This window comes from Acipenser ruthenus, chromosome 15, assembly GCF_902713425.1.
Source record: "Acipenser ruthenus chromosome 15, fAciRut3.2 maternal haplotype, whole genome shotgun sequence".
In the NCBI taxonomy this organism is placed as follows: domain Eukaryota; kingdom Metazoa; phylum Chordata; class Actinopteri; order Acipenseriformes; family Acipenseridae; genus Acipenser; species Acipenser ruthenus.
The window spans coordinates 23168019-23194835 of record NC_081203.1 but is presented as its reverse complement, the minus strand read 5'-3'; the positions used below and the strand labels follow the sequence as shown (position 1 = coordinate 23194835).

General features: G+C 37.5%; 1 protein-coding gene across 1 annotated transcript; it reads left to right on the top strand.

The window, feature by feature from the left end:
• Positions 1-1917: 1917 nt before the first annotated feature.
• LOC131697578 (cysteine-rich protein 1) lies at positions 1918-8358 on the top strand. Its single transcript, XM_058987495.1, has 5 exons — positions 1918-2076; positions 5567-5661; positions 6288-6345; positions 7223-7275; positions 8232-8358. Exons 1-4 carry the CDS (start codon positions 2037-2039, stop codon positions 7261-7263), a joined length of 234 nt encoding a protein of 77 aa, XP_058843478.1. The 5' UTR covers positions 1918-2036; the 3' UTR covers positions 7264-7275; positions 8232-8358.
• Positions 8359-26817: the final 18459 nt, after the last annotated feature.

Genomic DNA, 26817 nt, shown 5'->3' with positions numbered 1-26817 from the left:
TAAATGGGTAATTGTATGTAAAAATATAAAAAAATGTGATATCTTGTAACAACTGTAAGTTGCCCTGGATAAGGGTGTCTGCTAAGCAATAAATAATAATGCCCAATGATAGAGTGGAAACCCCTATCATTGGACAGAAGTAAGACAAATGGGAGTGGAGTCAACAATTGTTTACAAAGGTATAAATATCAAACATCGTTAAGTTTTGTCAGTCTTTCCATCTCTTTCGAATTGACTACATGGAGTGCTTTCTAATACAAACATATGTACTGAGGCCTGGCCCAAAGTCAGTTTAAATCATGTGCTTATATGACTGTATGGTATACTTTTCTTGTATAGAAAGTGTTTTTGAATCAAAAAACATTTGTCAGCTTAATTTCTTTCACTACAGTTTTTGTTCTGATGACATTTTCAAACTCCCAAAAGGCATTCCAAAAAGATATTTTAGCTGAGGTCGCAGTATCCAGCAGAAGTTGTACACAGCGATGGAGGTAAGCTCTTCTGTATACCTGCAACCTTACTGTACATCACTACTACCGAGAATCATGTTTACATGCATTTAGATTAAAGTATTCACAGAAAAAGAAAGGCAGAAATCCAGAGCAGTACTGTACTGCGACTGCTTTACTTGCAAAGAAACAAAAAACGACAACTTCCATGTTCCAAAAGTCCACTGAAAATAGTGGAGCACGATGCACATTACATTTTGACCTGACAGAGGCGTTTGTTTGCGCAAATACACCTATTGAAAAATTGGACAACCCAAAGTTACCTAAATTCTTCAGACTGAGTGTAGGAAGTGGTGGAGTGCTTCCTTCATCAGCCCAGCTGAGTGAGACATGAATATTTACCTAAAGACGTTGCCAGTATCACAAGCAGAAGATTGTGGAATTGGTAAAACAGTCTGGTTGCTTGTCAGTGGTCGCTGACGAGTCGACTGATGGATAAAATCAGTATGGGTTACACATTGTATTTGTTTTGCAAGACCTAAATGGTGAACATACATCTGACATAAAACTTAAATCACTCCTCGCAGATACACTTTACCTACAGGCTGTTAATTACAACACCGGGTGCGTTCACGGAGATTATTCTGCGCAGATTGACCAATTTATCAATAAAATCTGTCAGATTCTGCGCAGAATGATCTCCATGAACGCACCCATGTTTCACAAGCTGTTATAAAGTGCTTGAATAACTCTGACGTTGACTTTGATGATGCCAGTGCATTTATCTATATATTTGATGTTTTTTAAAAAAAAATAATCTGTACACATAATTTAGCTATAAAATATTTCCGTGCACATTCCGCTTAATATAATAGTAGTTTACCCGTTTTATAAAGAAAATGTCCGCGATCATCACAGGGTCACATTAAACGTGGTTGAAAACTGCATATTATTATATTAAATTATGTATATGTATTGTGGGCTACAGTTTAATTCAGTGGAAAATGTGCAAATGCAAAACACGTTCTATCAGTTAATAAAGGCGTATTTACTTTTTTTTCACTTCTATACTAGATTTATAACTTTCTCTATAGTGCTATTGTGGATTTGGCACTGAATCAAAAACAGCAAAGATTATTTTTTTATTAACTTATTTTTATTTTATTTTATGCATATAAAACTTAATTCTTAATTCACCGTACTGATTCGCATTCAAGAAAGACACTGAAGTTTCAGTAGAATCTAACTGCAGATCATAGGGGCTGTGCAGGAGAGCTCTACTGACTCGCGGTTACTTTGACTTCCTTCCTCTGATTGAAATAAGAGGTTGGGTCATAATTTCTTAGCAAGTTTACACTGTTATTGGTATTTTCGGCTTCGTTTTTTACAGGGTCGTGTGCAGAATAAGCCTCTCCCTTGTTTCCTCTCGTGTGCAAAATACTTCTGTACTATAAATAAGAGAGAACTGATCATTTGTAATTTACAGTTCGGCTTGTGAGGCGTGGCTTTTAAAACAGGTGACAGCATCATTGCTACTGTAGTACTACAAAGAGGAATTACCTGCACACATACAAACAATTTGCAAATATGCCCAAGTGTCCAAAATGCGATAAGGAAGTCTATTTTGGTAAGACAAATGTTTATTTTGTTTTCCTTTTAGCATTTAAACTAGTATTTAAAAATGATGAAGTATGTGTTGTGTAGTGTTTAGTAGCATGCTTATCTCAAGCAACGTTAAGTTAACCTTTAATATAAGATATACTCCACATATAACGAACTAATGTTTATACTTTTTATATCAATAAATATACATAATATATGATATAAGCAGAACTCTACACACTATATAGTTAAGTATCGTTTCTGACTCGATTTATTGGAATTTGATTTTCTTTTTTTATGTTTACCTCGTTATGTATTTCAAAATGTCATTTTTTATGGCTTTATATTATCCTGCTATTCGTGGTTTTGTTTTCAATACAGGTAATTGGTGTACAGTATTTGTAAAACATGATGGACTTTATACAGCATGCATAGGACTGTTGTTTATCATCAAAACTTCTAAGAATTTTTGCAACAGTACAGAGCACGTTTCTGGAATGTGGTGGGCTGTTCATCGTAAACAAGGCAATAATAGCAGCTATGCATTTCATTAAACCACTGCTTCAGACTTCTGAAAATTATTTTGTCAGATTTTAAAAATAAGTAAGATCTTCTTTATTTCATTGTGATTAAAATGACAAGCTATTTGCTTTTGCATCAGTTCAAACACAAGTTAACATAAAACATGATGACCCTTGTACCTGCCATGAACTGGTTTAGATTTGTGTCCAGCTTGCTTATAATGTGTAGTGCAATCTCCGGCTGTACGAAATACATTTAGCCCATACTGTACTTTCCTAACCCTGATTTCCCCTTTTTTGTGCATTTGCGTTTGTACTTTTATTTTTTATTTTTTTAACAGAAATTGAGTATTGGCTAATCTTTAAGTGCCAACGCCTTTTTTTTTGTGTACTTTGGATTTAAACTGCGTATGTTTATTTTACTGTTATTTATATTGCATTTCTATCGTAATAAGACAGTACAGGACAGACAGAGCATGTGTGCAGATTGTTTTTGTGACCGTTCTTTTTTTCAAATTATTCAAGTTAGGTATTTATGGCAACTGTTTTTTTTTTCTATTTTTCATTGGATCTTATTATTCAAAATACATTCCTATATTATGTTCATAGCAGAATAAAATCTGTTCCCCAGTTACCAAAAACAAAAATAAAATCATTATGTTAACTCACATCCTTTAGCTGCAAACATTGCTGTGTGTGTGTGGTAGCACAGCAGGTTAAACAGGGACTGCAAAGATCACAACATAGACAGCTCTGTTCTCCAGGGAATATAACTGAGAGGAAATGGGCTAATATGAAAGATAAACAGAAGCTCTTGAGGATAATTGCTTGATAATCCTCCTAATATCATACGTTTCAGTTTCCAGACAGTAGTTTTGCTTTTTTTTATTTTTACTTTGAAGATAAAACATCTTAGTCATAATAAACCTAACTTTGTGATGATTAACCTGATCCTTATTTTGGTTTAAAAATTACTCTATATATTAAAGTGTAATTACATACTTATTGTTATTGTTTTGTAAATGGGTCCACTTAAAAGCATTAGCAATCAAGGCTGGATAAGACCTATTAAATGTTCAAAGCCCCAACTACATGTTTGCAGATGCTGACTATAGAGTGAGTGCCATGTGTTTTTTTTTTAAACAGTTAGACTTACTTCAGCAGTATCACAGCTTCAAACACCATTGATTATATTATCCTCCGCAATTTGATCCAACAGCAAAAAATTAAAATATACACAATTGCAAAGCTTTTAGAATTACAAAAATGAAAATTAATTATCATTGTTGTTACTAGGGTGAACATTGTTGTTTAAATAACAGATGGACACCTGCACGCTCCTAGTGCACACTCAAAAAGGAGAAGTGGTCTTCAGAAGAGAACTTCTGGTTGAATCATTTTAAAATCTAGTAACTAAATAAGTCTATTTCATTTGTGGCAAGGTATTAAATCTGTATTCGTCTGAAAATTAAGTTGTGTGTGACATCTGTGGGTCAAAAGTTGAAAACATTTGAGGCACCAATTATGACATCTGGCACTCACTCAGCCTGTGCTTAGAATGCTTTAATCATTCTCCTCAAGATGCTAATGAAACGCGACTTCCTTTCAGTTTACTTTAAGCCATGAAACTAGGGCTCATGGAAGTGGATGTATTGCAAAGCACGGGTGATTGAAGCCTCATTAATGTAAAAGCACCATCTTTCCACTGCCCTGACATTGACACTCCACCCAACCCCAAGGGAGAGTGAACTCTTTTGTAGGAAGAAGGGAGTTCCATAGTTCATATACTGTATCTCTTTACTAAGGCGTTTTATCAATATGCAAGTGTATCTTATGATTTATTTCTAACTTGATGTGCACGCCTTACCCTAGCACTATATACACAGAAACGGGTATGTAAAATCTTACCACACAGGCAGGAAGTGACAAAACAATAAATCAGTAACACATTGAAAACATGTTCAAGAAACAGTGTAAAGAAAAGGTGAGCAACTGTTTAACTAGCAAATACAAAGTGACGCCCAAGGCAAAGTTTGAAGTAATTCTAAGTTTTGCTGCAGTCCTCACAAAAGCTGTACCCTGACGTTATCTTTATTAGAGGCCATTTTAAATAATATAAACAAACACAGTGGTTGAAGATTGATAGCATTCATATCTAGAAAGGGTGTGTGGCAATTCAGATTTCTTCCAAAGATACTGCAGATTGTTTTATGGATGGGTGTGCCTCATAATGGCATATGTCAAACCCCTACCCATATACTACATTTATTTTGGAAAAACATAGCCTTAGGATTCCCACACATTCCCCTTACTAAAGACCTTATCAAATTCCCAGCAAACCAGAGAAACCACTCCCTGTATCAAACCACCAAAGCTGACACCCTTATCACATAAGATCAGTGGCTAGCTCCATATCCATTTATTTTTGAATTCTCAGACAATAATATTCATACACAAATTGCAATGAACAAATATATGTCAGCAGAATACATCCTGTGATTTTAACAGTAGCGTTTAGAATTTTGTAATTGCCAACAGAAATGCTTTCCTGAGCCGATAAGTAGGTTTTTATAGCTGATTTTTTTTGACATTATAATCTGCAAAGGGTTCTTGAGGGATAGTCCCTGGAACTCAATTCCAAAAGGTTTTGGGGATCGATTCTGTTAATTTTTTCAAAATTAGAACTTGAAGACTTATTTATATAGTTTGGCCTTTGCAATTGCCAAGGCCTCTATCTCTTAATTTTATTAGTGTAGTTTTTTTTTTACTCAATATCTACAGTGCTCGGAGGTGTATCTCACACACGAAGAGCTTTATAAGTCTTTTTTTTAATTATTGTTGTTGCCAAGCTTCACAATAATTTAGATGATACTTTTCATTTGGAAAGCTAACTTTGGGGGTGGCATGAATAATCAAATGTGTGGGAGTGTTGCAGATAAAATATTGTGCATTTTATTTGTAATCTATATTCTTATTTTGTGTTTAATCGTACAGCTGAGAAAGTCACCTCCCTTGGCAAAGACTGGCACAGACCTTGTTTAAAATGTGAGAAATGCAGCAAGACCCTGTCATCTGGCTCCCATGCAGAGGTAAGATTTGTACAGGTTTGTAAACTAACACTGGGGGTGATGTTTCAATGTCTCAGTGCATCAGATCATTTGATTAATCACTGATGGTCAGCCTGTGTACTCACACTATCATGCACCCCACCCAAGGTCTCATCTGAAATGTTTTAGTGTGTGTAGTTTTGACAAGAAATATGAATAAAGACGCCTATTTACAAAGCTTTAACTAATGAGTATTCTTAAGTGTTTTTTTCAAAGTATTACTTCTACAAATAAAATTATGTTTGATTTTCAGACCACCATTCACGAATGTTGTTGGCTTTTTGACAACACTCTAGAACATTTTCATGGATGATAACTCATGTTAAAGCTTTGTGAATATGGTCCTTTGTTTCAGGAGATAATTGACCAAAATAAAGAACTGATTAGTAGTAAGGTGCAGTCTTTATGAAGCCTTGGATTAAGAAACAGTTTTCATACACCTATAAACATTCAACATCTGTGATAATGAATCTTGAGTTATGGTGACATTTGTCAATGAATTGTATTTCTTTTAGTGTTGCTAAATCTAATCTACCACCATTGAGTGTTTCATAATTATGGATGAAAGACATGCATAGTTGGCCAAAAATGTACTTTTGCCTTTGCAGCGAGAGGGAAAACCTTACTGTCACAGGCCATGTTATGCTACCCTGTTTGGACCTAAAGGTTGGTTGTTTTTTATTCTCTTAATTATGGAAGGGAAGATATTAAACATTAAACAAAATGCAGTATCCATTGCAGGTGTCAGGTGTTTTGAGCCAAATGCTGCAACATTTTACTGAAACTTGCTGCCCTTAAAACATGCAGGATGGAAGTGTCTGGAAGTTATTTGCTTCTGATTATGGTTTGAATGGAAGGATTCCTGTAGTAATGTGGCAATAAGGCTAGGAAAGTGTGCCACCATTAATGAATCACCCTATGTGATACAAATGACCATGCAGTCCTTTTCAGCTGTGTCACTAACTTCAGATTATAACCAGGACAGGTGGCAAGCTATATATAGACATGGTTTAATCTACTGCTGTCTGATCCTCTGTTATCACACATAGTGATAGTGATATGATGGGCCATGCTCGCATGCCACACTCGGATACTGTAATCCTTTTCACACACAATATTCCTTAAGTTCGTAATTCGTTATTCACATCTAGGTAATGCACACTTCTAGATAATAATGCTCCTTGTTGCCTTCAAAATAAGCACTACGTTTTAACCCTGTAAACCATTACTTTTTTGTATATATAAAAAGCCTACCTTTTTTCTAATTGTAGCCAATAAAATATTTAAGTTTAATGTAAAAAAACAAAACAAAAAACTAAAGGTATTTCAAATCAGCATTTGGTAGTTGCCTTCAAACTGACTGGACCATATGTCATCAGTTTATTTCTTATTTTAGTCACTGAATTTTCCCTTATAGGCATGTAGATCTCTGTCTGATATATAATATATACGTATCTTGTTGTGCTGCAATCTCAGAATGTATTGTCTAAACATGAAAGAAGCAGCTAAATTCTCCATTTTCTTTTCTTCCTTTTCTTCATAGGGTTTGGACATGGAGGAACTGAAAGCCACACCTTCAAATAAATTAGAGTTAAGGTAAATGCTTTGTACCATTGGCAGTGATTTTAAGGGTGTACATTCTAAACCACAAATAAAAAACAAAACAAAAAGAACAATAGTGATTCATGCTAAAAATTACCAACAACAATTACTGTACAAGAATTATACAGAGCCTCAGGTTCTGATGCATGTATGGAAATTGCGTAAGTTATGCCGTGTTTTCATAGGCTTATCTTTTACCAACATACTGTAACATAACATATGTAGAACAATATAAGAACACTAGTATTTTGAAACATAACCACAGTACTACAATGATCTGTTTCTTCATTTTAACCTACTTCAAGAATCCCTCTGCATTGGGCCACATATTAAATATATTGTAAAATAAATAAATACAAATATACCAACACAGGCATTTCCAAGAATAAAAGGCATTCTTTTATAAATAAAGTAACTATTGCCTAGATTATTAAATTACTTGGGTATAACTGGAAAGTATTATCCTATGCACAGTATGAATCACATGTATTAAACAGTTGTACAGTATTTGTATGCCTACAAAATTATATATATATATATATATATATATATATATATATATATATATATATATATATATATATATATATATATATATATATATATTTCAGTGTATCAGTAATGTAGTTGTCATGTCATATGCCAATCTAGCAACCATCTGGCACACATTTATACAGTGAAACTATTAAATCGATCATGCACAGTTAAACCACAAATGTAGCAAACACATTGCATAAATGTCATATGACTGATTAATTTGTTATGCAAATAGAATGACATGTATTGGGGAATGGAAAACTCACTATTCCTGTTGCAAATCAGTTTAAGTCATGATAGGCAATACGGCAGCCCATGGTGGCTGTATTACTTACTGAATCCTTGAAGTTCAACTGATAGAGGATATGTGTACAGTTCGCTATTAATTCTGTATTTGTCTTTCTTTTGTCTAGGTCATACACATAAACCAGCACTGGTAGAAAGAAGGCAACACGCAGCCATCATTTTATTTACTTCTTTAAATATGTTAGCTGCACAATTGGGTTGAAATGTTTGCATTAAAGGTTCTGTTTTTAAAAACTGCTCTATTTTTTTTTTTTAACCAGATATCAGTGTGCAAAAGGGAGGGAGAATGGGCCATACCAAGCACACAGCACCACACATTTTGTCTGTAGGTCCAGTATGCTGTATGCTGATTTTAAAAAGCACCAGAAAACAAAACCCGACACATATGGAATACATTCCACCCTACAAAGACAGTTTTGTGTGGAAGAACATACTGTACAATGATCACTTTATCAAACTAAGCACCACAATCAGCATTTGTGCCAGAATAATTGTTTGTTTGTTTTTTTATTGTTTTGGAATACACACGCAATGCTTACAAAGGGGATTTTTTTTCCCTGAATCACAAAATATAAGAGCTGCCCATGTGACCTAAGGGTGCGGTTTGTTTAGACAAAGACAACTTGCTTCAAACAGGTGCTAGCAGTTCTGTTTGGTATTGCGTGTGAAAGAAAGGAAAACAAGTTCCAATGTGTTTTGCATTTGGCATAATAATGACTATAATTTAAGGCGCTCACAGTGGAACCTTGTTTTTTAGTTAGAATCTTGCTTTTCCCACATTGTAATCAAAGGATCGTCAGGTTGGTCCATTACATAACAAAGGAATGTGTCCCTCTCCAACCTGGTAGTAAGATCAAATGATCAGCATTGAGTCTTGAATATGTTCACAGATCACAGGATAGGGCTGATTGTACCTTCCATATGATACATGTTTATAGCAGCCTTCAGGCATTCAAAAACACACTACAAACCATAAAGCTCATCACACCTAGTGGATAAAGGGGTTTTAGTCTGGTTTTTTTAAATGTCATGCTTCAAAATATAGGTTTCCAGTGCAGCAGTCGAACTAAAAACTCTTTAATTACCAACATTCACAAAACTGACTGGATATCTACTTTACTATTAGAGAATGTCCAAGTGTTACAACTAAGGCCAGCCTATGACCAATGTGTCACCATTTCTGAATCCCAGACAACAGTGCAGAAACCCATTAGAGGTAAAGGTCAGAAAACTGTGTTTTTTGGCCTCGCACCCTGAATAATCAGTGTTTAAAAACAATAAAGTGTCTAGTTAATAATGCTTTTTTTTATAACTATTTGTAAACCCACAAAAAATGAGTCGCACCTCACTCACTCAACATGCTCTCCAGGTGCATATATAATATAGCAGGCCCAGTCACATCAATTAGACCTAACTGGATTAACCATTTGATTAGTGCAGGTAATAAGAAAAAGTGAATCAAACACTCAGGTTTCTCTGCAAAACAATGGAAACTGGAGGTCACTTTTTTATCCTGATTTTTTAAATAAATACCTTTAACTGTTGTTATTATTTCAAAAATGATACACCTAAAATGGTTGCTAACACTTCCTATTTTTAGAAATACTAACATTCAATGTATTCAATCAATTCATTTTGCAGTTTAGATTAAACCACTAATAATGTTATTATGTTAAAAAAACAACTAAAGACTTAAAATGTAAGAAGCTCTTTTGATAACGTCTCACAGTATAAATGACCCCGGTGACTGTCAGCACAGCTTTAAGTGCTAAACCTGACGACACAAACCACAGAGTTTCAGTAGTTCTATAAATTATTATTATTTGTTTAATGTAAACCCCTAAGCTCTGAGGGCTTCCATTTCTTTCCTTTGTTATTTTTTAAAAAACTGGAACAACCATAAATATAAAATTGTTCAGCAGCCTCTCCCTGTGGGAGTTCCAGACGTGCCATGGTGCTTTGGACGTCATGGTAATGGGCCACAACACAGGTCAACATATTGACAGCTGTCCTGCAACTGTGGCATACTACAAAGCTCTATTGTCTGCATGCATTTTTCACCTTCAGCAACCAAAAATATGGGAAGCTAGCCACTGAAGGGAGAACTACAGTTTGCGTCAGATTGGAAAGCCTTAAAATATCTGCCCACCCTGAAAATATGAGGGCCTCAGTTTTTTCTTTTTTTCTGAATTCAGTGTGGTGTGAGCCTCTATATCACTGCCTCTTAACTATTTGCAGGAAATTTAAAATGCCACAATGTTGTATTGTGCACATTTAAGTTAGCGATAAATGGATGGCACACACGTAAAAGGGGGGCATTTAAAAATATGTGTGGTATGTAGAATTTGTTTTAGGTGATAACATCTTAGATGGATTTGCCATTGACAAAGTCCCACAATGTAGTACTAAGTATTTTAGAATGCATGTTTCTGATGAAGCTTTAAGCAGGGAGGGTGTGAATAGAATATGTAGTTGCATATTCGCTGGCGTTAAAAGATCTTTAGAAACAACTGTGGCACTGCTTAGGAGGGGTGTGAAATTAAATCTCTGAGATTAAAACAGATTAATCAAATGATATGCCAAACATTAATGCGAGTCAGAGTTGCTTTATTAAAAAAAAAAATCACGTGTTATGAAAAAAACATCCGATCCAAGAATTGGATTAACTTTAACTTCCTAGAGATTTTGATAAATTACTGTACTCCCTTATAGAGTAAGCCAAGAACACATTTTGCATTGTGAAAAGGTCTAGTTTCCTGATTAGTTAGCCATTTTAAAACTTAAATAGGGTATTAGAAGAAACCTTTAAATAAGTTAAACCTTTTCACTTTGCCAAACAATGCTCCAGTCAGATCACAACCACAACTTGGTACAGCCAGGACTCAAACCTTTGCTCCACTGACTGCATGACTCATCCTGCATTCTATATAGCAATGCCTTTACTAGGTGAGCCCTTGATTTTTGTGGGGCTCTACATCACAGATAAAGATAATTGGAACAGCTGTTTAGAAGTCATAATGCCCCAGGCAACTTACAACATAGTCTAGAAATTATGAAAACCAAGCAAGAGAACAGTAAAGCTATACTTTTTACACACATATTGCAGTTCAGGAGTTTTGAGGTCTAAAATACCATGGCCTGATACGGTTTTGTCTATAGAAATGTACGCAGCTATTATAAATATGTGGACATTGATTTACACTGACAAAGGGTTATTCAAATGAGTGGGGAATTGAATGAAAACAAGCCAGGAGTTCAAAGATGATAGAATGCAAACTACAATAAACCCTTTGCTGCTTGTGACTTTTGGCCGTGTAACAACTGAGATGATGTTATTTTCACAAACAGGACAACCAGAGAGTGCATTCAAACAAGTGTCATGCTTCTAAACCCTAAATGCAAATGTCAGATTATGCAATTCAAATATATACATTTTTTTCAACTTATTTTTGCCTGTCAAAGTCAAGTGTTAAAATATCAATTCCTTGGTAATTTTACCTGGATTGTGAAATTGTTCCACCCTTTCAACACTAACTGTTATTAACCAACTAGCTGCTTACCTTATTGAGTGACGTGATTAGCAGTCTATAATATGCTTTCACATGTTTGCTTTAACATGATTTTCTGCATATGTTTGAACCAGGATACCAGGATGAATAAAGCCTGGTAATTATACCATAGAAATGCTAGGGTGCTTGCTACACATAAGGAAACAGAGTTTCAAAAACCCTGGTTAACACCCTGATTTGAATGGTGAGGTTTATAATGAAAGAACTGTGGTATGCATAATAAAAGGGGCCACACACCAGCATACTTACAGCAGAATCCACATTTCTTTCAAGCATTACCGTGTGTATATTGGCTTGGCACGCAGTTTTGTAACTCATTTATCAGGAGACTGCTAAATTAGCCATAGCCCTCACAGACAGCGGGATGAGATGGGCAAATAATTCTGGCTCTAATGTTTTCAGTGCAACCTACCTAGTTGTTATGTACTGAGTGATGGCAACAGGACCTGTGAGGAAACTCAACCACAATGCTGCACAACCAGCCAAGTAAAATACAGGTGGTCAATTCACCTGGTGAGAAGTACTCTGACAATATAGAAGTACTCTGAGAATTTAACATCTTCTGTTTAAATATTTCCCTAACCTAATCTTATGAATAGTAAAAATAACTAGCATTTCCTTTCTCTAAACTTAGGAACAACTAAAATACAAATATTTCAATCTCTTCATCCTTGATGTAAATCATTTTCTAATAGAGATAGTGTCTACTGTGTGCCATGACCCTGACTTGTTAGCCCTTTCGCTTTTGTCTCGGGATAAATAAATCCTGTCGCAGTCAACTACCAGATGTTAGAGTCATCATTGATGGAAAATCATACTTAAAAATATAGATTTCATTAATACTGCAAAGTACAATCTTCCTTTTTTTTCAAAGATTTTCACTCACTTTATGAATTAATTTGTGTAGAGACACATAACAAAGTTAACTGTCTGTTTGTACATGCACACTTTCAGGCTGTACATGTTTATGACATGGCATCATGCTGGTTGCTTTAACCACAAGGCTACAAAGACTTTGCATGATCACTACAGTCTTTGTTATAATGCAGGGCAAACTTATATTGTACAGCTTAAATAAATAAAATGCAAATGATTAACCCTTAAGCATTTGTCACCTTGAATTATTGTATTGTTTTACATGTGTATAGTTTAACCCCCCCTCCCCCCAAATAAATAAATAAATAAATAAATAAAAAAGCCTTTGAATATTCACCTTTTGTTGGAAAACTTAAAAGTTTTACCTTCTAAAAGTCTTACCTTCTAAACACTTAGACACTCTCTCAGCCAATCGGGTTCTGAGTGCTTATTATGTTCTATAGTAGTTAACGACTGTTCTGAAAGGAAGTTGGCTGTAACTTGTCACATCTGGGCTTTCTTTGAGATGTAATTGTTTCAGTTGATGCTTGTGTGTTCAAGTATGAATTACCAATTAAGGATAGGCAGAATTTGTGCAATGATGTAAAATAGTTTCATTTATTTTGTATTAGTTGTCATGGTTTGTTTGGTTTTTTGACAGTTTTATTTTAGTCAATCGTTTCTTAAAATGAGTAATGCAGGAAGTGAAACACAGTAAGCTTCAGGGTGCAGTATTGCAAAATTCAGTGAAGGGAAAAGCATTTCTTAAAAACAAAGAATGTTCCAGAGGAAACTGTGGCTTCTCCTTTAAGTTACGAATGCAACTCCATTACACCAAACTCCCCCAAATTATCTTACAGAATTTTTTTTTTTTTTTAAATGTCACTGAAAACAATTTAAAATGCTAACTCATTTACCTCTTAAGCACTACTTTATGACTACCCCACCCTTCCCTTTGTGTTTATTTCTCTGCTTGTTTTTATGCTGATATTTCAATTACACCTCTCAGCAGTTCTTTCCTATGTTGTAGTATTATTATTATTTGTTTATTTAGCAGACGCCTTTGTCCAAGGTGCCTTACAGAGACTAGGGTGTGTGAACTATGCATCAGCTGCAGAGTCACTTACAATTACGTCTCACCCGAAAGACGGAGCACAAGGAGGTTAAGTGACTTGCTCAGGGTCACACAATGAGTCAGTGGCTGAGGGGGATTTGAACCGGGTACCTCCTGGTTACATTTTCTTTAACCACTGGACCACACTGCCTCCTCCAAAAGTACAAAAGTCATTCTACTAGTTTGGCTTGCAAGCAGGCTATGTAACCTACAGCAAGGGTACCAGGAGGTTGCAGTTTATCTGTAGCATTATAGATAGCATAATATTGGAAATAATATAAAGTATTGGTCACTCATTTAATTTCCCAGAAGAAACAATAGCAGACCAGTGTGGTTCCGTTCTGCCATGAATCATACCATTGTAACAATCTTTGTTACTATCTTGGTACAGAATAATTACTTTGCCATTGTAACGCCACTACAGTGCTGCTGAAGATCACTTGCAAATGGTTGCTAAAAAGTGACCCCCATCAAGTGGTGTTGGCTGCTGTCCGGTAAGAGCTAAAAAAAAATAGATAACTCGTCCCGTTGTGATGTATTGCTGTATATACTAGAAGGTATACATTTTTATCTCCTAGCTCAAATCCTAGCTCAAGAAGGTACTATACAACAGCTATATAACATATCCACATCCCCCTATATAAACAGAAGTAGCATTACAGGTACCTCCCATTTAGTTAGAGATGCATACAAAATGCACTAGAAAAAAAACCGTAGGAACTGCAGGAAATGTGCGGTGTGTTTTTCAGTGTTTACTGTAACCTGTGCTACAGTTGGTTTAGTCTCACTCCCTTTTTTGCAGTGAATGGCAGCATACCTGAGTGTTTTCCTCAGCACATTTATCTTAACCTGCATGACTGTGTCATCTTGTGTTGATGTTGGCAGAGGCTTGCTTGTTCCAGTGCCTGGTTTCATTGTAGCTCCCTTATCTTCGTAATGTTGCCAAGGACATTGTGTGTTTATATTTAAAGAAAAAAAAAAGGTATGTGAGTGAGGCCTCAATTAGAAATGAGATAAATGATTGGTATTATGCCTTTTACATTATGACTTTTATATTTCAATTAAAACTTTTTATACAAAATGATACACATTTTAACATGCAATTAATTCTGTCTTGAACCCCAAATTATTTTTTTATTAGTTTTTTTTGAGAAAATGGAAGGGGGTTACCAAGAAAAAAAAAAACAACACAAAATGAGAACCAAATAACCAAATAAAGTAATAAAATCAGTGACTGTTGAACACTTTTTTGTATTTCTCATTTTTGTCCCATTCACATGGAATTTTCTCTTTAAAAAAAAAAAGGTTTTTATACTACGGCTTGTCAACCTTATCAAACTAAGCAGCCATTTCCATAGTCCTAGTAATGTGAAGGAGTCTGTTTCCTGGTAACCTGTTTACAATACAGTTTGAACAATTCTGTCTTTCTGGACAAAGCCAAGGGATACTGTGGAGGAGTAAATAATAACCCTTTTTATGAATAATAAATATACAGCAATACATCTCAAGAATATTTCATTAAAACATGTGGAAAAAAAAATATTTCGGTGCCCAGGAATCTTGTGTTTCATCAGTATGATGACGAATGGCCGTGCATCCCAATATTTGGTCATAATAAGCCTCTGCCAACATATTCATGGCATAAAACTGTAACCACTCAAAGCATAAAAGCTGCTTATAAAACAGCAAGACTAAGAGGAGCGATCTCATTGGCTAACAAGTGTTCCAATCTGTGTCACCATACCACCACAGCTTGGAACTTTCATAACCTCTATATCTGATTCATTTTACAACCAATCACAATGGGAGGGGTGAGTTAATAAACACTCCAGGGTCTTGAAATATGGTCCAAAGTCCACAGACCTAGACTGGTTCACTTGGCTTCACCTCATGTCGAACGCCACCTGAGGCATGCCTGTTATGTGTTATTGCTTTTATATCCTTGCCACAAAGACAGCAGTTATGGTACTACAGAAGAGGCAGCCCAATATTTAGACATTTTGATATTTGTCTATTTCTTTCTTTCTCTCCTTCAACCTGTTAAAGTTTATCACGCTTTTCCTACATACTTGAACTATACCTTTACCATACTTCTCTATGGTTTATTGTGCATGTCTATGTGTTGCCATAGTTTCTCTACGTTTATTGCTGTGTTTACTACTTGCTTTGCTGTTACCATGGTATATTTTGATAGGGTGTTTTGCTTTCTTTCACAAGGGCTGATATTCTGATCAATGTTATGTTAGCCTTTACAGCACAACAGCTAAAGCTTCTTGAGAGAAGGACATTCCACAAACCTGCCCCACCTTTAAAAGCCTATCAAATTAGCACATGTCAGAAATGTTCAGAGCCATCAGTTCAGAAGCTTGCCGCAAGACATTTCCATTTGCTATCCTACATCTCTGTATAAAAGATGACTTCAGATCCTGCCTAGGAAATTTCCATTTTAAAAGTACTCATTATTAGGAGTATGTATAAAAATGAACAGGAAGTTCAATGAAATATTTTATGAAAGGGTATAAAAACGCAAGTTAAGGTAGAATAAGTATGGTCTACAAAATATTTCCCTCACCTAAATTCATGTAATTTGGTTTCCAAATGCTGTGTTTATTGTTTTGTTTTCTGTTTTTCATTACATCCCTAAATCTTTTGTTTTTTATTGAGCATGGATCATAGCAATATTTTCTCTACCAAAAACCATTAAAACATGCTTCTAGTTAGGAAAGGCATTCTGTTTCATAAATGTGAGGCTAAATGTAAGAGATTGAGATGTAAGAGGTTTGATTATTAGTCTCACCTTCAACACCTGTGAGAGCTTCCCTGTAATGAAAAAAAAAGTAACCAGATGATAATCATTAAGTCTGTTATGCAAACTGTTGACTTTGTATTGACATAGTAGGTTGATAATAGAGCTTTGCATAAAACTTCCAGTGACATTAACACTGCAGGCCTACGACTGGTTTATGTCCAAGCAATTTCTTTTTTAATCATTTTAAAACCGTGTACAGAGGGCTCCCGAGTGGCGCATCCAGTAAAGGAGCTCCTCGCAGGATGTGCCCTATAGTCTGGAGATCGCAGGTTCGAGTCCAGGCTATGTCACAGCTGACCGTGACCGAGAGTTCCTAGGGGGCGGCGCACAATTGGCTGAGCGCTGCCCGGGTAGGGAGGGCTTAGGTCGGCAGGGGAATCCACGGCTCACCACGCATCAGCGACCCCTGTGGCCGATAGGGCGCCTGTGGCTCTGCAGCGGAGCCGCCAGATCTGTGTTGTCCTCCGGCACTATAGGTCTGGTGGCATTGCTGTGGATCTGCAGTGCGAAAAATGACGGCTTGGAAGGAGCACGTTTCGGAGGACGCGTGTTCCAGCCTCCGTTTCCCGAGTCGGCGGGGGGTTTCGAGCGGTGAGCCGGGGATACAGATAATAATTGGGCATGCTAAATTTGGGTGAAAACCGGGGTAAAAATAATTGGCGACGACTAAATTTATAAAAAAAAACAAAAAAAAAACCGTGTACAGAATCATGAATCACTCTCAAACTCTCAAATGCTATGTTTAAATGAGTTAGCCCTTAAAGCCACTTCTTTGTAGAACATTTGAGACCTGGTGATGAATGTAATAGGTTTCTTTCAAACCCTTCCTGGCTTGTACTTGTACTATAATTGACTCTTCAGCCAGCTGGAGAATAAGTAACAGCACGTCCTGCAATAAAACCTAATACTGGCTCTTCTGAAATGGATATTTCTGATTACTCTAATATTTTTACAAGCAGTCGAGTCCCGGCATGTCTGGCAGATTATAGACCCACTGAAGATGATATGCTACATTAGCTTTAGGTGTAAACATGGTGCACAGGTGTGATAGTTATCATACCATTACTTAACTGATGCCCTTATCCAGGGCGACTTACAATTATTACAAGATATCACATTATTTTTACATACAATTATCCATTTATACAGTTGAGTTTTTACTGGAGCAATCTAGGTAAATTACCTTGCTCAAGGGTACAGCAGCAGTGTCCCCCACCTGGGATTGAACCAACGGCCCTCCGGTCAAGAGTCCAGAGCCCTAACCACTACTCTACACTGCTGCCCTCACATTAATGTTACTTTACACTTCCACTAACAAAATTGCAGCACTTCCTTTCAAGCATCTAATATTGCAATGATACTATGACACTGACATTTATGGTTTTTCATTCACTGCGCGAGCATTTCGGAGCAACCTACAGAACCTGTGAAATATAATTAGGGCTTAGAAGACAGTTACATCATTTGACTGCCTGTTGGTAGTCCCAAACTTCATTAAAACAAACAGTAGTTATATTATTTGGACACTAATTGCGTGCTATACAGACATGCCCAAATATATATTATATATTACAGACTATCAGTCATGGTAACCCCCTTCCATAATTACAACATAGTGTAGTGAACCTGTACCTATACGATACCATGATACTGTAATACATTTACCAGTTAGTCAACCCAAGAGAAAAAGCATTTCAGGAAAATATATACTCATGCATTACACAAAGTGGATGTAGAATTTTTATTGTGATACCTTAAAGATGATAAATCATAAGAAAAGCAAAAACAAAATTCTCCACATTCTTTCTGTCATACTGGTACAATTACAACATGCTATACAATAGGTGAAGGTGTGGCGCATTCCTAATGAAATATCCAATAACTCTCAATCTGGCCCCTTGGCAACATTATGAATATGTTTTGGCTGATCGGGGTTCTGGCTGTCCTGTCATAGCCTGTTTCTGAAGCTATGTGTGATGTGATGTCTACATTGATTAAATCTGAGTTGGTACCAGAACCTAATCGATTTCTTCTAATCCATTGTTGATTAATTGGGCCTAAAAAATGCTAAAAAGTGCAACTGTGCAATTGTATCCCTCAGCATCCCACTCAAAGTGGGAACAGTCTCTCATCATCCACCTCATCATCCTCCCTTTTCAAGGGAGTCCAACTTTAAATGACATCATATCTTTGAATATCACTGTAGCTCATAAAGAAATAAATATTTACAGTTTTGTCCTCAGAAAATATGTAATAACTTTAACCGCACTTGCTAATGCTATTACTGTACTTGCAGGAAAAGGAATGGGTACCAAGAACGGCCTGGCAAAACTACCTACCAATATTTCCTCTTAATAATTTGTCCTGAAATAAAAGTTGGCATGTCTGTTTGATGCTTCTAATTCATAAGAGAATGTGCCAACCTACTGAATATAAAAGACAATAAATGTAATTTACCAGACACGTATGTACTTATCCACATGGAAACAAATCTATGAGAATGATATATCTCTTTATTCATTATTATTTATTTATATTTCATGCAGAGAGGTAGGCAGAGGATTTCTATGATGAATAACTGTTAGCTGCCTCTCGTGGTGACCACTTTTCCTTGCTTTTCCATTGCAGAACAATGTCTTGGAGCAGTCTACCAACATGACTGTCCTCACCACTGTGGCTCCTGCTTGAAGTGCACCCACTATCGCGCCTCTTTTTAATACTGTTAGCTCCCATAGCTGTAGGGATCATATACAGTATCACATTACATTATCAACCTAACTTGCATCTGTATTTCAAGACGAATTCAGTGAGGTAGACAGGACCTAAAAGAAGTGGCCAGACATACCAGGTATCTATAATATCTGTAACATATAAGCTGGAATTGTGTCACATACATTTAAATATGGTCACTTACAGTATGAGGAAAAACTCAGCATGAATTAACAATTGATTTAAACCCCCCAAAAATGTAATTATAAAATGATAAATAATTACAAAAATGTGCTCCACCCCAATATAAGGCGTATGTCCTATTACTGTCTCTATGCGTTATCTTTAGACTGATGTCTTACATAGATTTTTTACTTTTCATTTGAAACAAAAAGTGGATCTGTATTTCATTTATGTAATTGAAAATCCATGGCACTTCTTATTATTTATGGGTCCTAGTTTCTCACTCTACATTTGACAAGCACTAAGATTATTAAATACATCTGGATTATGTCTCGTATACACAGATGGCATGCATTTAAAAATAGTCCCAATAACTGCCGATTGGGGGAGCTGCAGTTCATATGGTAAAGAGCTTAGGTTTCTGAAGTTAAATCAAACTTTCCTTTAATGCTCGATTAAAGAATAAGTAGCAAAGTTCTTTTCAAAATGGCAGCTCTATTGTTACTCTTTAAGCTATATGGTTTTAGAAAATATATCATTTTCTTTCATGAGTTATTTCACTCCGTATTTTGTTTAAATATCCACTAGGGGGGTATTTCAGACAGGGGGTTACAGTACCACCTGCGGTTACAGACTGGGACTCCACTGTAAAAAACATTGGCTATCTGACTACTGCAACAGTAACTGTATGCTTCAACAAGGGCTTTAAAAACAACAGCTTCTGGTATTTTGTACCATGCTGCATAAAAAGAACATCATGTATTTCCTGTTAATGCCTGCTTGGGACACTTTAGCAGTCCTTTCTTTATGATTTCCGAAAGCTCCTCTACTTGATTGTTTAAAAAATGCAGTCCATGAATATTCCCATTCAAAGCCAATTCAGAAAATAAAACGCCAGCACTAGCAGCCATTTTTCTCAAGCAGAGTTTATGTAAACTGGATTTTAATGTATTTTGTTTGTTATATTTGGCATAGTTATATTGGAGGGAACATTCATATCTGGCATATAAAGAAGTATAACTGAACAGAAACCCCCCACCCACTTCCTTTAAAAACTGGCCAAGTCTAAACAGTTTCAATCAATAGCGAAAAGGAGGATTCAAAAACCATGAGCCTGTTGTTGCGAAATTAAAACTTTACTGGGTGAGCCAAAGCAGAAACTCTGTCAATTCTCTGTACCACGTTATTTGATTCGGATACCATGTAGCATTTATAACACTGTAAAAACATGTGCATAATCCTTCATAAACACTTTAAAAACCCACATAAAATATAGGTATTAATACAAAAAATTGCCAAATGTCTTGTCATAACATTTTCTATTACAATGCTACAAAATTGTATTAATGAATAATAGTTTTCTATAAATACAATGGTAAGTGTTAATGGTTGAGTCACAGACATACATTTGAAATGCTGAATTTTCAATGACACTGAATTTGGTTTGTAAAAAATGTTGTGTATTATGAAGCTTTATGAAGGTGTTATGAATGCTATATATTGTCTGATTCAAATAAATAACTGACAACTGTGAATGAAAAAATACAGTGAAAGTGCAGTAAATTGTACAAACATCATTAGAGCAATGGAAGCGCAGTTTAAATAAACTGCACCTTTAGTGTGTTTTTCCTAAACTAGTGGTTGTCAACCTTTTCTGGGCTGTGGACACACTTGGTGTTCAGGACTTAATGTAGGACTTTCCCTATCAACCACTACCAGCAAGTAAGCAGAAATCCATATTGATACCGCAAACTATACAAGTATGGTGATCACCTGATAAAGAACCACACGGTGTGCAGGGTGGGACATGCAGTCAGGGGAGCGAAAGTTTGCATCCTGGATATGCAAAGTGTTCACTAGCGATTCCAAAGGGAGCATTGGCTCTGACGGGTCAGGCAGGCATTCCGGTAGCCACCTCACTGCGATACAGCAGCCCCTAATGGCTTGACATCCGTTGAGCTCACCTGCAGGACTGACCTCAGTCTTTCAAGGACCGGGAGCTCGCCACCATCCACTGTGAGGCTGCTGGGTATAAAGAGGTAATCGGCTTGGCGTGGGATCGGAGGACCCCCATTGACCTTCAGCTCTGCTGAGGCTGTGAGAAGGGAACATAATTGGACATTCTTAATTGGGGAGAAAAAGGGAGGGGGGGAATTGGTCACCCGAAAAATGAAATGCTATTAATGGTGCCTTTGTTACGAATACAATATTTTATATTGTGTGGCCTCATCATTTTGGTACAATTGGGTTAAAATGACTAAATAAGTCATTTTGATAGATGTTGATGAACATGTGTTGTTTTAAATTGTATTATTATTATTTTTTTTGGTATTGAATGTTACATCATATTTTTAGTTAATCTTAGCAAAACTTTTCCTTGCTCATATTTTACTTTATATAAAGTAGCTTATCAGGTTTCTTCCAGATTTCTGGCAAAATATCCCTTCATTCTCAGCTTACTGGTGCACCCCCACGGTTTATGAAATATTGGCAGGGCATAATATTTTAGGGTTGTAAATTGACATTTGGAGGTTGTATCAATTTCTTCAGTTACAGAGGTTTTTTTTATATTGCAACCATATGGTAAGAACTCATTAGTGTTTTTTAAAGTTAGTCAAAGCTTACAAAGGTTCAACCAATTCCATTATATATGGATTCTCCATTTTTCATTAAAGATAAATAACAAACTGCTTTCAGGCTGCAGGTTGTTTTATTAGATACTGTACGGAATGGTTAACGCAGGAAATGAGCTTCCACTTAGTATCCTTAAGTAATAAAAGCTGGAAACTTCCACAGCACAGTGTACAGTTATAATTCTATAGCATAATGGTATAATTCTAAAGCAGATCTGTGGAGAGTAAACCAGCCCTCCAAGCCCCGAGCCTTGTTAAATAAGTAATACCTGGACATGGGGCTGCGGTGATACTGGAGTGTAGCAGACTGGAATATTACTGGCTTCTTTCTGGTTTAGAGAATCATTTTGGTTTAAAACAGAAAGTCAAGCTCTCCCTGCCATTGCCTAAACATAATGTTTTTTTTTCAATATAAACTGAGATTATGTCACATAAATTGAAATATGGTCACATTCAGCATGAGGAAAAAGTCAACATGAATAAACAACTGATTTAAATCCCCCCAAAAACTTGATTATAAAATTGTATCTAATTGCAGGAAGTTCATTTCTATTACTGAAACTCTACGTTTCCAAAGTAATGTTCTCATTTGTCTTTGTCTTTGAGCCATACCTCATCGTAGATCAAGATGAAATGCCACACTGCTGTCCCATATCTAGCACTGCCCACCTAAACTCACACTCTTTGAAGGTTGCACTGTGTTGTTGGCCAGCTTGTTAAAGTGATGGATGGATTCCCACTGAAGTATCCTTCTCTGAAAGCCAAGTTGATCTGCCCAGGCTCTCTTACCTAAGCCCTCTGTCTCACCATATCTCTTGTTCTAGTGCTGTGATGAAAACCACTAGGTATACCATTGGAATATCATAAGAAAGCCTAACAGAACTACCGGATCAGAACCAGTAATGGCAACACGGTCTGCTAATGGTTCTGTTTCTTCAGGGTAATACACTGGTATTATAATGGTATCCTAACCCAATGGTAGCTTTCTTGCATAGGGTTTATATTAGAACTGCTTTTAGTATAACTAACTGCCTCTGAACGAATAGTACCACAGCAGCAAAGTTTTCATATTTTGAGTGATACCACAATGGTAAGAACCAATACACATTGGTAATCTATTGCATGATCATGTAACAATTCTCTATGGACATTTAAATATGCCACATCATTTGTAAAAAAAAAAAAAAAGAGAAGAAGAATCAATATATCATAGGAACACTCAATGTACATTGTTAGTGGTAATTGACCATGTTTAAAATCAACTAAAACACAGAGTTAACGAACTAGCTATCCAAGACAAACAACACATTACTCCAAAACAATAGAATCACTGTCAGTCTGATCCAGAGATGTATGTAAACTATTGGTCTTACTGTGATGTTTATGAGAAACAAGAATTGTATTTGGAAATGGAAACTCATGGTAATGAACATTAGGCATATAACTATTGCATATTCCGCTAAGTAAAACCAAATGATCCCATTTTGAAAACATAGTTGTGAATTAAGTGAATGGTAATGGTGAGCAGAATTTAGGCCCAGCGACAAATAAAACCATTACAGTACAGTATATCAGGTGACATATAGATGGTGTAAAAGAACTTCACCCTCTCGGGTTCGTTGTCCCTTTAAAAACACGACCCAGGACACTGAAATGGATTTTCTTGCGCGGTTGCGCTAATTTTTAATGAAGACAAGAATGAAACAGAAACAAACACACAAAATAAACGCCTAGCTCTGTATGAGCACTAACTAACAGACAGGAACACCCTGACTAACACGGGACAGCTACGCTGTTTCCCCGTCCTTACAAAACACACTGATTTGATACAGCACTTACTCTTTAACTCACGACTGCCAGGAAGCAGAGCACACCTTTCTGCCTCCTTCTCCCTCAGCAGCCCCGAATAATCTGACTGCCTGTCCTTTATACCCTGCACCCGGTTCTAATTTAATAATAATCTCCAGGTGCAGGGGCCCATTAAGATAGAAACAATTAACAAAACACAAAACAATTAAACAATAAACCAACATGCATTTTCACATTTTTTTTTTTTTCTTCAGGGAGGCTTTAACCCCTCCCTGCTATCTCACACATCCCCCCCCCCAAAAGTGTGTAACACTGACGGCCATTCCACGGCCACCTCCTCCCTTAAAACACAACCACCCACCTTCGAGTCCACAAATGTCAATTTTCGCCCTTTTCCACGGGCGAACTCGAGGGTGGATCGGTCCACGTCCCGGCCCAGCCAGGTAGGGACCGCGCACCGGCGACGAGGGACCCCACCGGTTTGTCAGGGGCGACCGGAGCGACAACCTGGGCACTGGAGGTTGCAGCAGCGGGCAGAGGTCTGCAGCTGGGGCCCGGTGCAGCGACGTCCAATCACCCAGGGGGATCGAAGTAGTGACCAGGGGGAGCTCAAGCGACATCTGGGAGCAGCGCAGTGACGTCTTGGTGCTTGGGAGGAGCGGAGCAGGGAACCAGGTGCCAAACTGTGACCGGTTCTGCAGACTCCTGGGCTCCAGGTCTAGCGAAGAGAGGTCCAGGCCAACCAGCAGGGTGTCCAGGAACAAGGGGCGCAGGACTGCACACAGTGGCGCCGGACTGGACCGCAGGGGTGGTGGTCGGGGCTGTGGTGGAGGTGGGCTCTTCACCTCCTCCCCCTCTAACTCAGGCGATGGCAGCTCCTCCCCCTCTGGTTCGTGCGGCAGCAACTCCTCCCCACTGGGCTCTGGCAGTGGCAGCTCCTCTCCCTCTGGCGGCGGCAGCTCCTCCCCTCTGGGCTCTGGCAGCGGCAGCTCCTCCCCCTCTGGGCTCTGGCAGCGGCAGCTCCTCCCCCTCTGGGCTCTGGCAGCGGCAGCTCCTCCCCCTCTGGGCTCTGGCAGCGGCAGCTCCTCTCCCTATGGCTTGGGCGGCAGCAGCTCCTCCCCCTCTGGCTCGGATGGTGGCAGCTCCTCCCCCTCTGGCTCGGGCGGCGGCAACTCTTCCCCCTCTGGTTTGGGAGATTGCGGAGTTACCCATGCCTGCTCTCACTTCTGGAGCAGCAGGTCTAGCTCTGTGGGCTCCGGATCCGGTAGCCCTAACTCCTGTCTCCACCTCTGTCTGCTTTGATCTTCTCGATCAGTTCTTTAAAATCCATTTTACTGGGTCATAGGGGCGCCCACACACGCTGCCACCAAATGTAAAAGAACTCACCCACTCGGGTTCGTTGCCCCTTTAAAAATAGACCCAACACGACAGAAATGGATTTTAAGCGCTGGTGCGCTGTTTTTAATTCACCCAGAAATCAAACAAAACACACAAAATAAACACCTAGCTCTGTACGAGCACTAACTAACACACAGGAACACCCTGACTAACACTGGACAGCTACGCTGTTTCCCCGTCCTTACAAAACACACTGGTTTGATACAGCACTTACTCTTTAACTCCCGACTGCCAGGAAGCAGAGCACACCTTTCTGCCTCCTTCTCCTCAGCAGCCCCGAATAATCTGACTGCCTGTCCTTTATACCCTGCACCCGGTTCTAATTTAATAATAATCTCCAGGTGCAGGGGCCCATTAAGCTAGAAACAATTAACAAAACTGATTAACAATTAACAAAACAATTAAACAATAAACCAACGTGCATTTTCACATGTTTTTTTTTTTTTTTTTTTCTTCAGGGAGGCTTTAACCCCCTCCCTGCTATCTCACAATGGATACATTTCTGACAATATGAACCTTTAAAAACCATCGTATTCTTGTTTATTCTAGAGGAAGCAACACCCATGTATACCTAGTCAGAGTTTAAAAGCATAATCAGATACTTGTTTTGGCAACTCTGTTATATCTTCTTTCCAAGTACAACTGGGAGTTGTTCAGAGACAGAGTGTTCCAATTTGCTTTTCAAAACCAGGGAGTGGATTTGTAAAAATATATATTTCTAGGCCTGCATGAAAAAGAATGTGGGTGACTCCCTTGAAATGTGATAGAAATTATAGGCCTGCTAATTATACATGATTGAGATAGGATCTGGGCCTGCATAATATTATGCAGTGCTGTTGCTAAGGTTATAACCCTCTCTTGTGTTGAAGCACGGAAGTGCAAGCAGTGCAGCCCTATTTACATCCCAGCTACTAGCTACAACAGCTCTGGAGCCAGGTCTGTTTCAAGACAAATAAAAATAAGATGTTTAAGGCTTATTGACCTACCTAAATGAGAGCAGAGCAGTTTTTCTGGCTCAACAATTCTTCTTACCCCCAAACAAACACAGAAGGGTGACCTGGAAGACAGCAGCACTGTACAGCTACGGCGAAAAAGTTTTGCATCACTTAGTATTTTAGGATTGAGACATACTTTAAAAAAAAAAAAAAACTATATGAACATAATTTAGATCTTTCATTTAACACCATGTAATCAAAGAACCTACAAAATGATATCGCAAAAGTCTACCAGAAGCCATAATAGTAGTACAGTATTTCATGTTAGATTCTGAAATGTCACATTTTTCAATGTTTGACAGTTTTTTGTCAAGTGTATGGAAAACTACAAAGCGGTATGTAATTCAATAACTTAACGTAGCATTATTCAGCAGGTTTCATTAGATTTTATGAAGAAAAATGTGTTAATTCTATAGGGTGATGCAAACCTTTGGCCATAGCTGTACATCCAGGCCTGGAGCTCACAAGTTTAAATTGGGGCCTAAATCATAGACAGAATGGCCTGTACAAATTCAGTTGTTTGTTATCCAAGATACCAGATGGTATCCATCTAAAAAGAGATATTTAAATCAAAGACAATGATCCTTACAAACATATCGTGCAACTATAATGGGTGGAC

Coding starts and splice junctions, on each gene's coding strand:
- LOC131697578 (XM_058987495.1), top strand. CDS start 2,037: ATGCCCAAGTGTCCAAAATGCGATAAGGAAGTCTATTTTG. Junction 2,077..5,566: donor CGATAAGGAAGTCTATTTTG/GTAAGACAAATG, acceptor TTAATCGTACAG/CTGAGAAAGTCACCTCCCTT. Junction 6,346..7,222: donor TACCCTGTTTGGACCTAAAG/GTTGGTTGTTTT, acceptor TTTTCTTCATAG/GGTTTGGACATGGAGGAACT.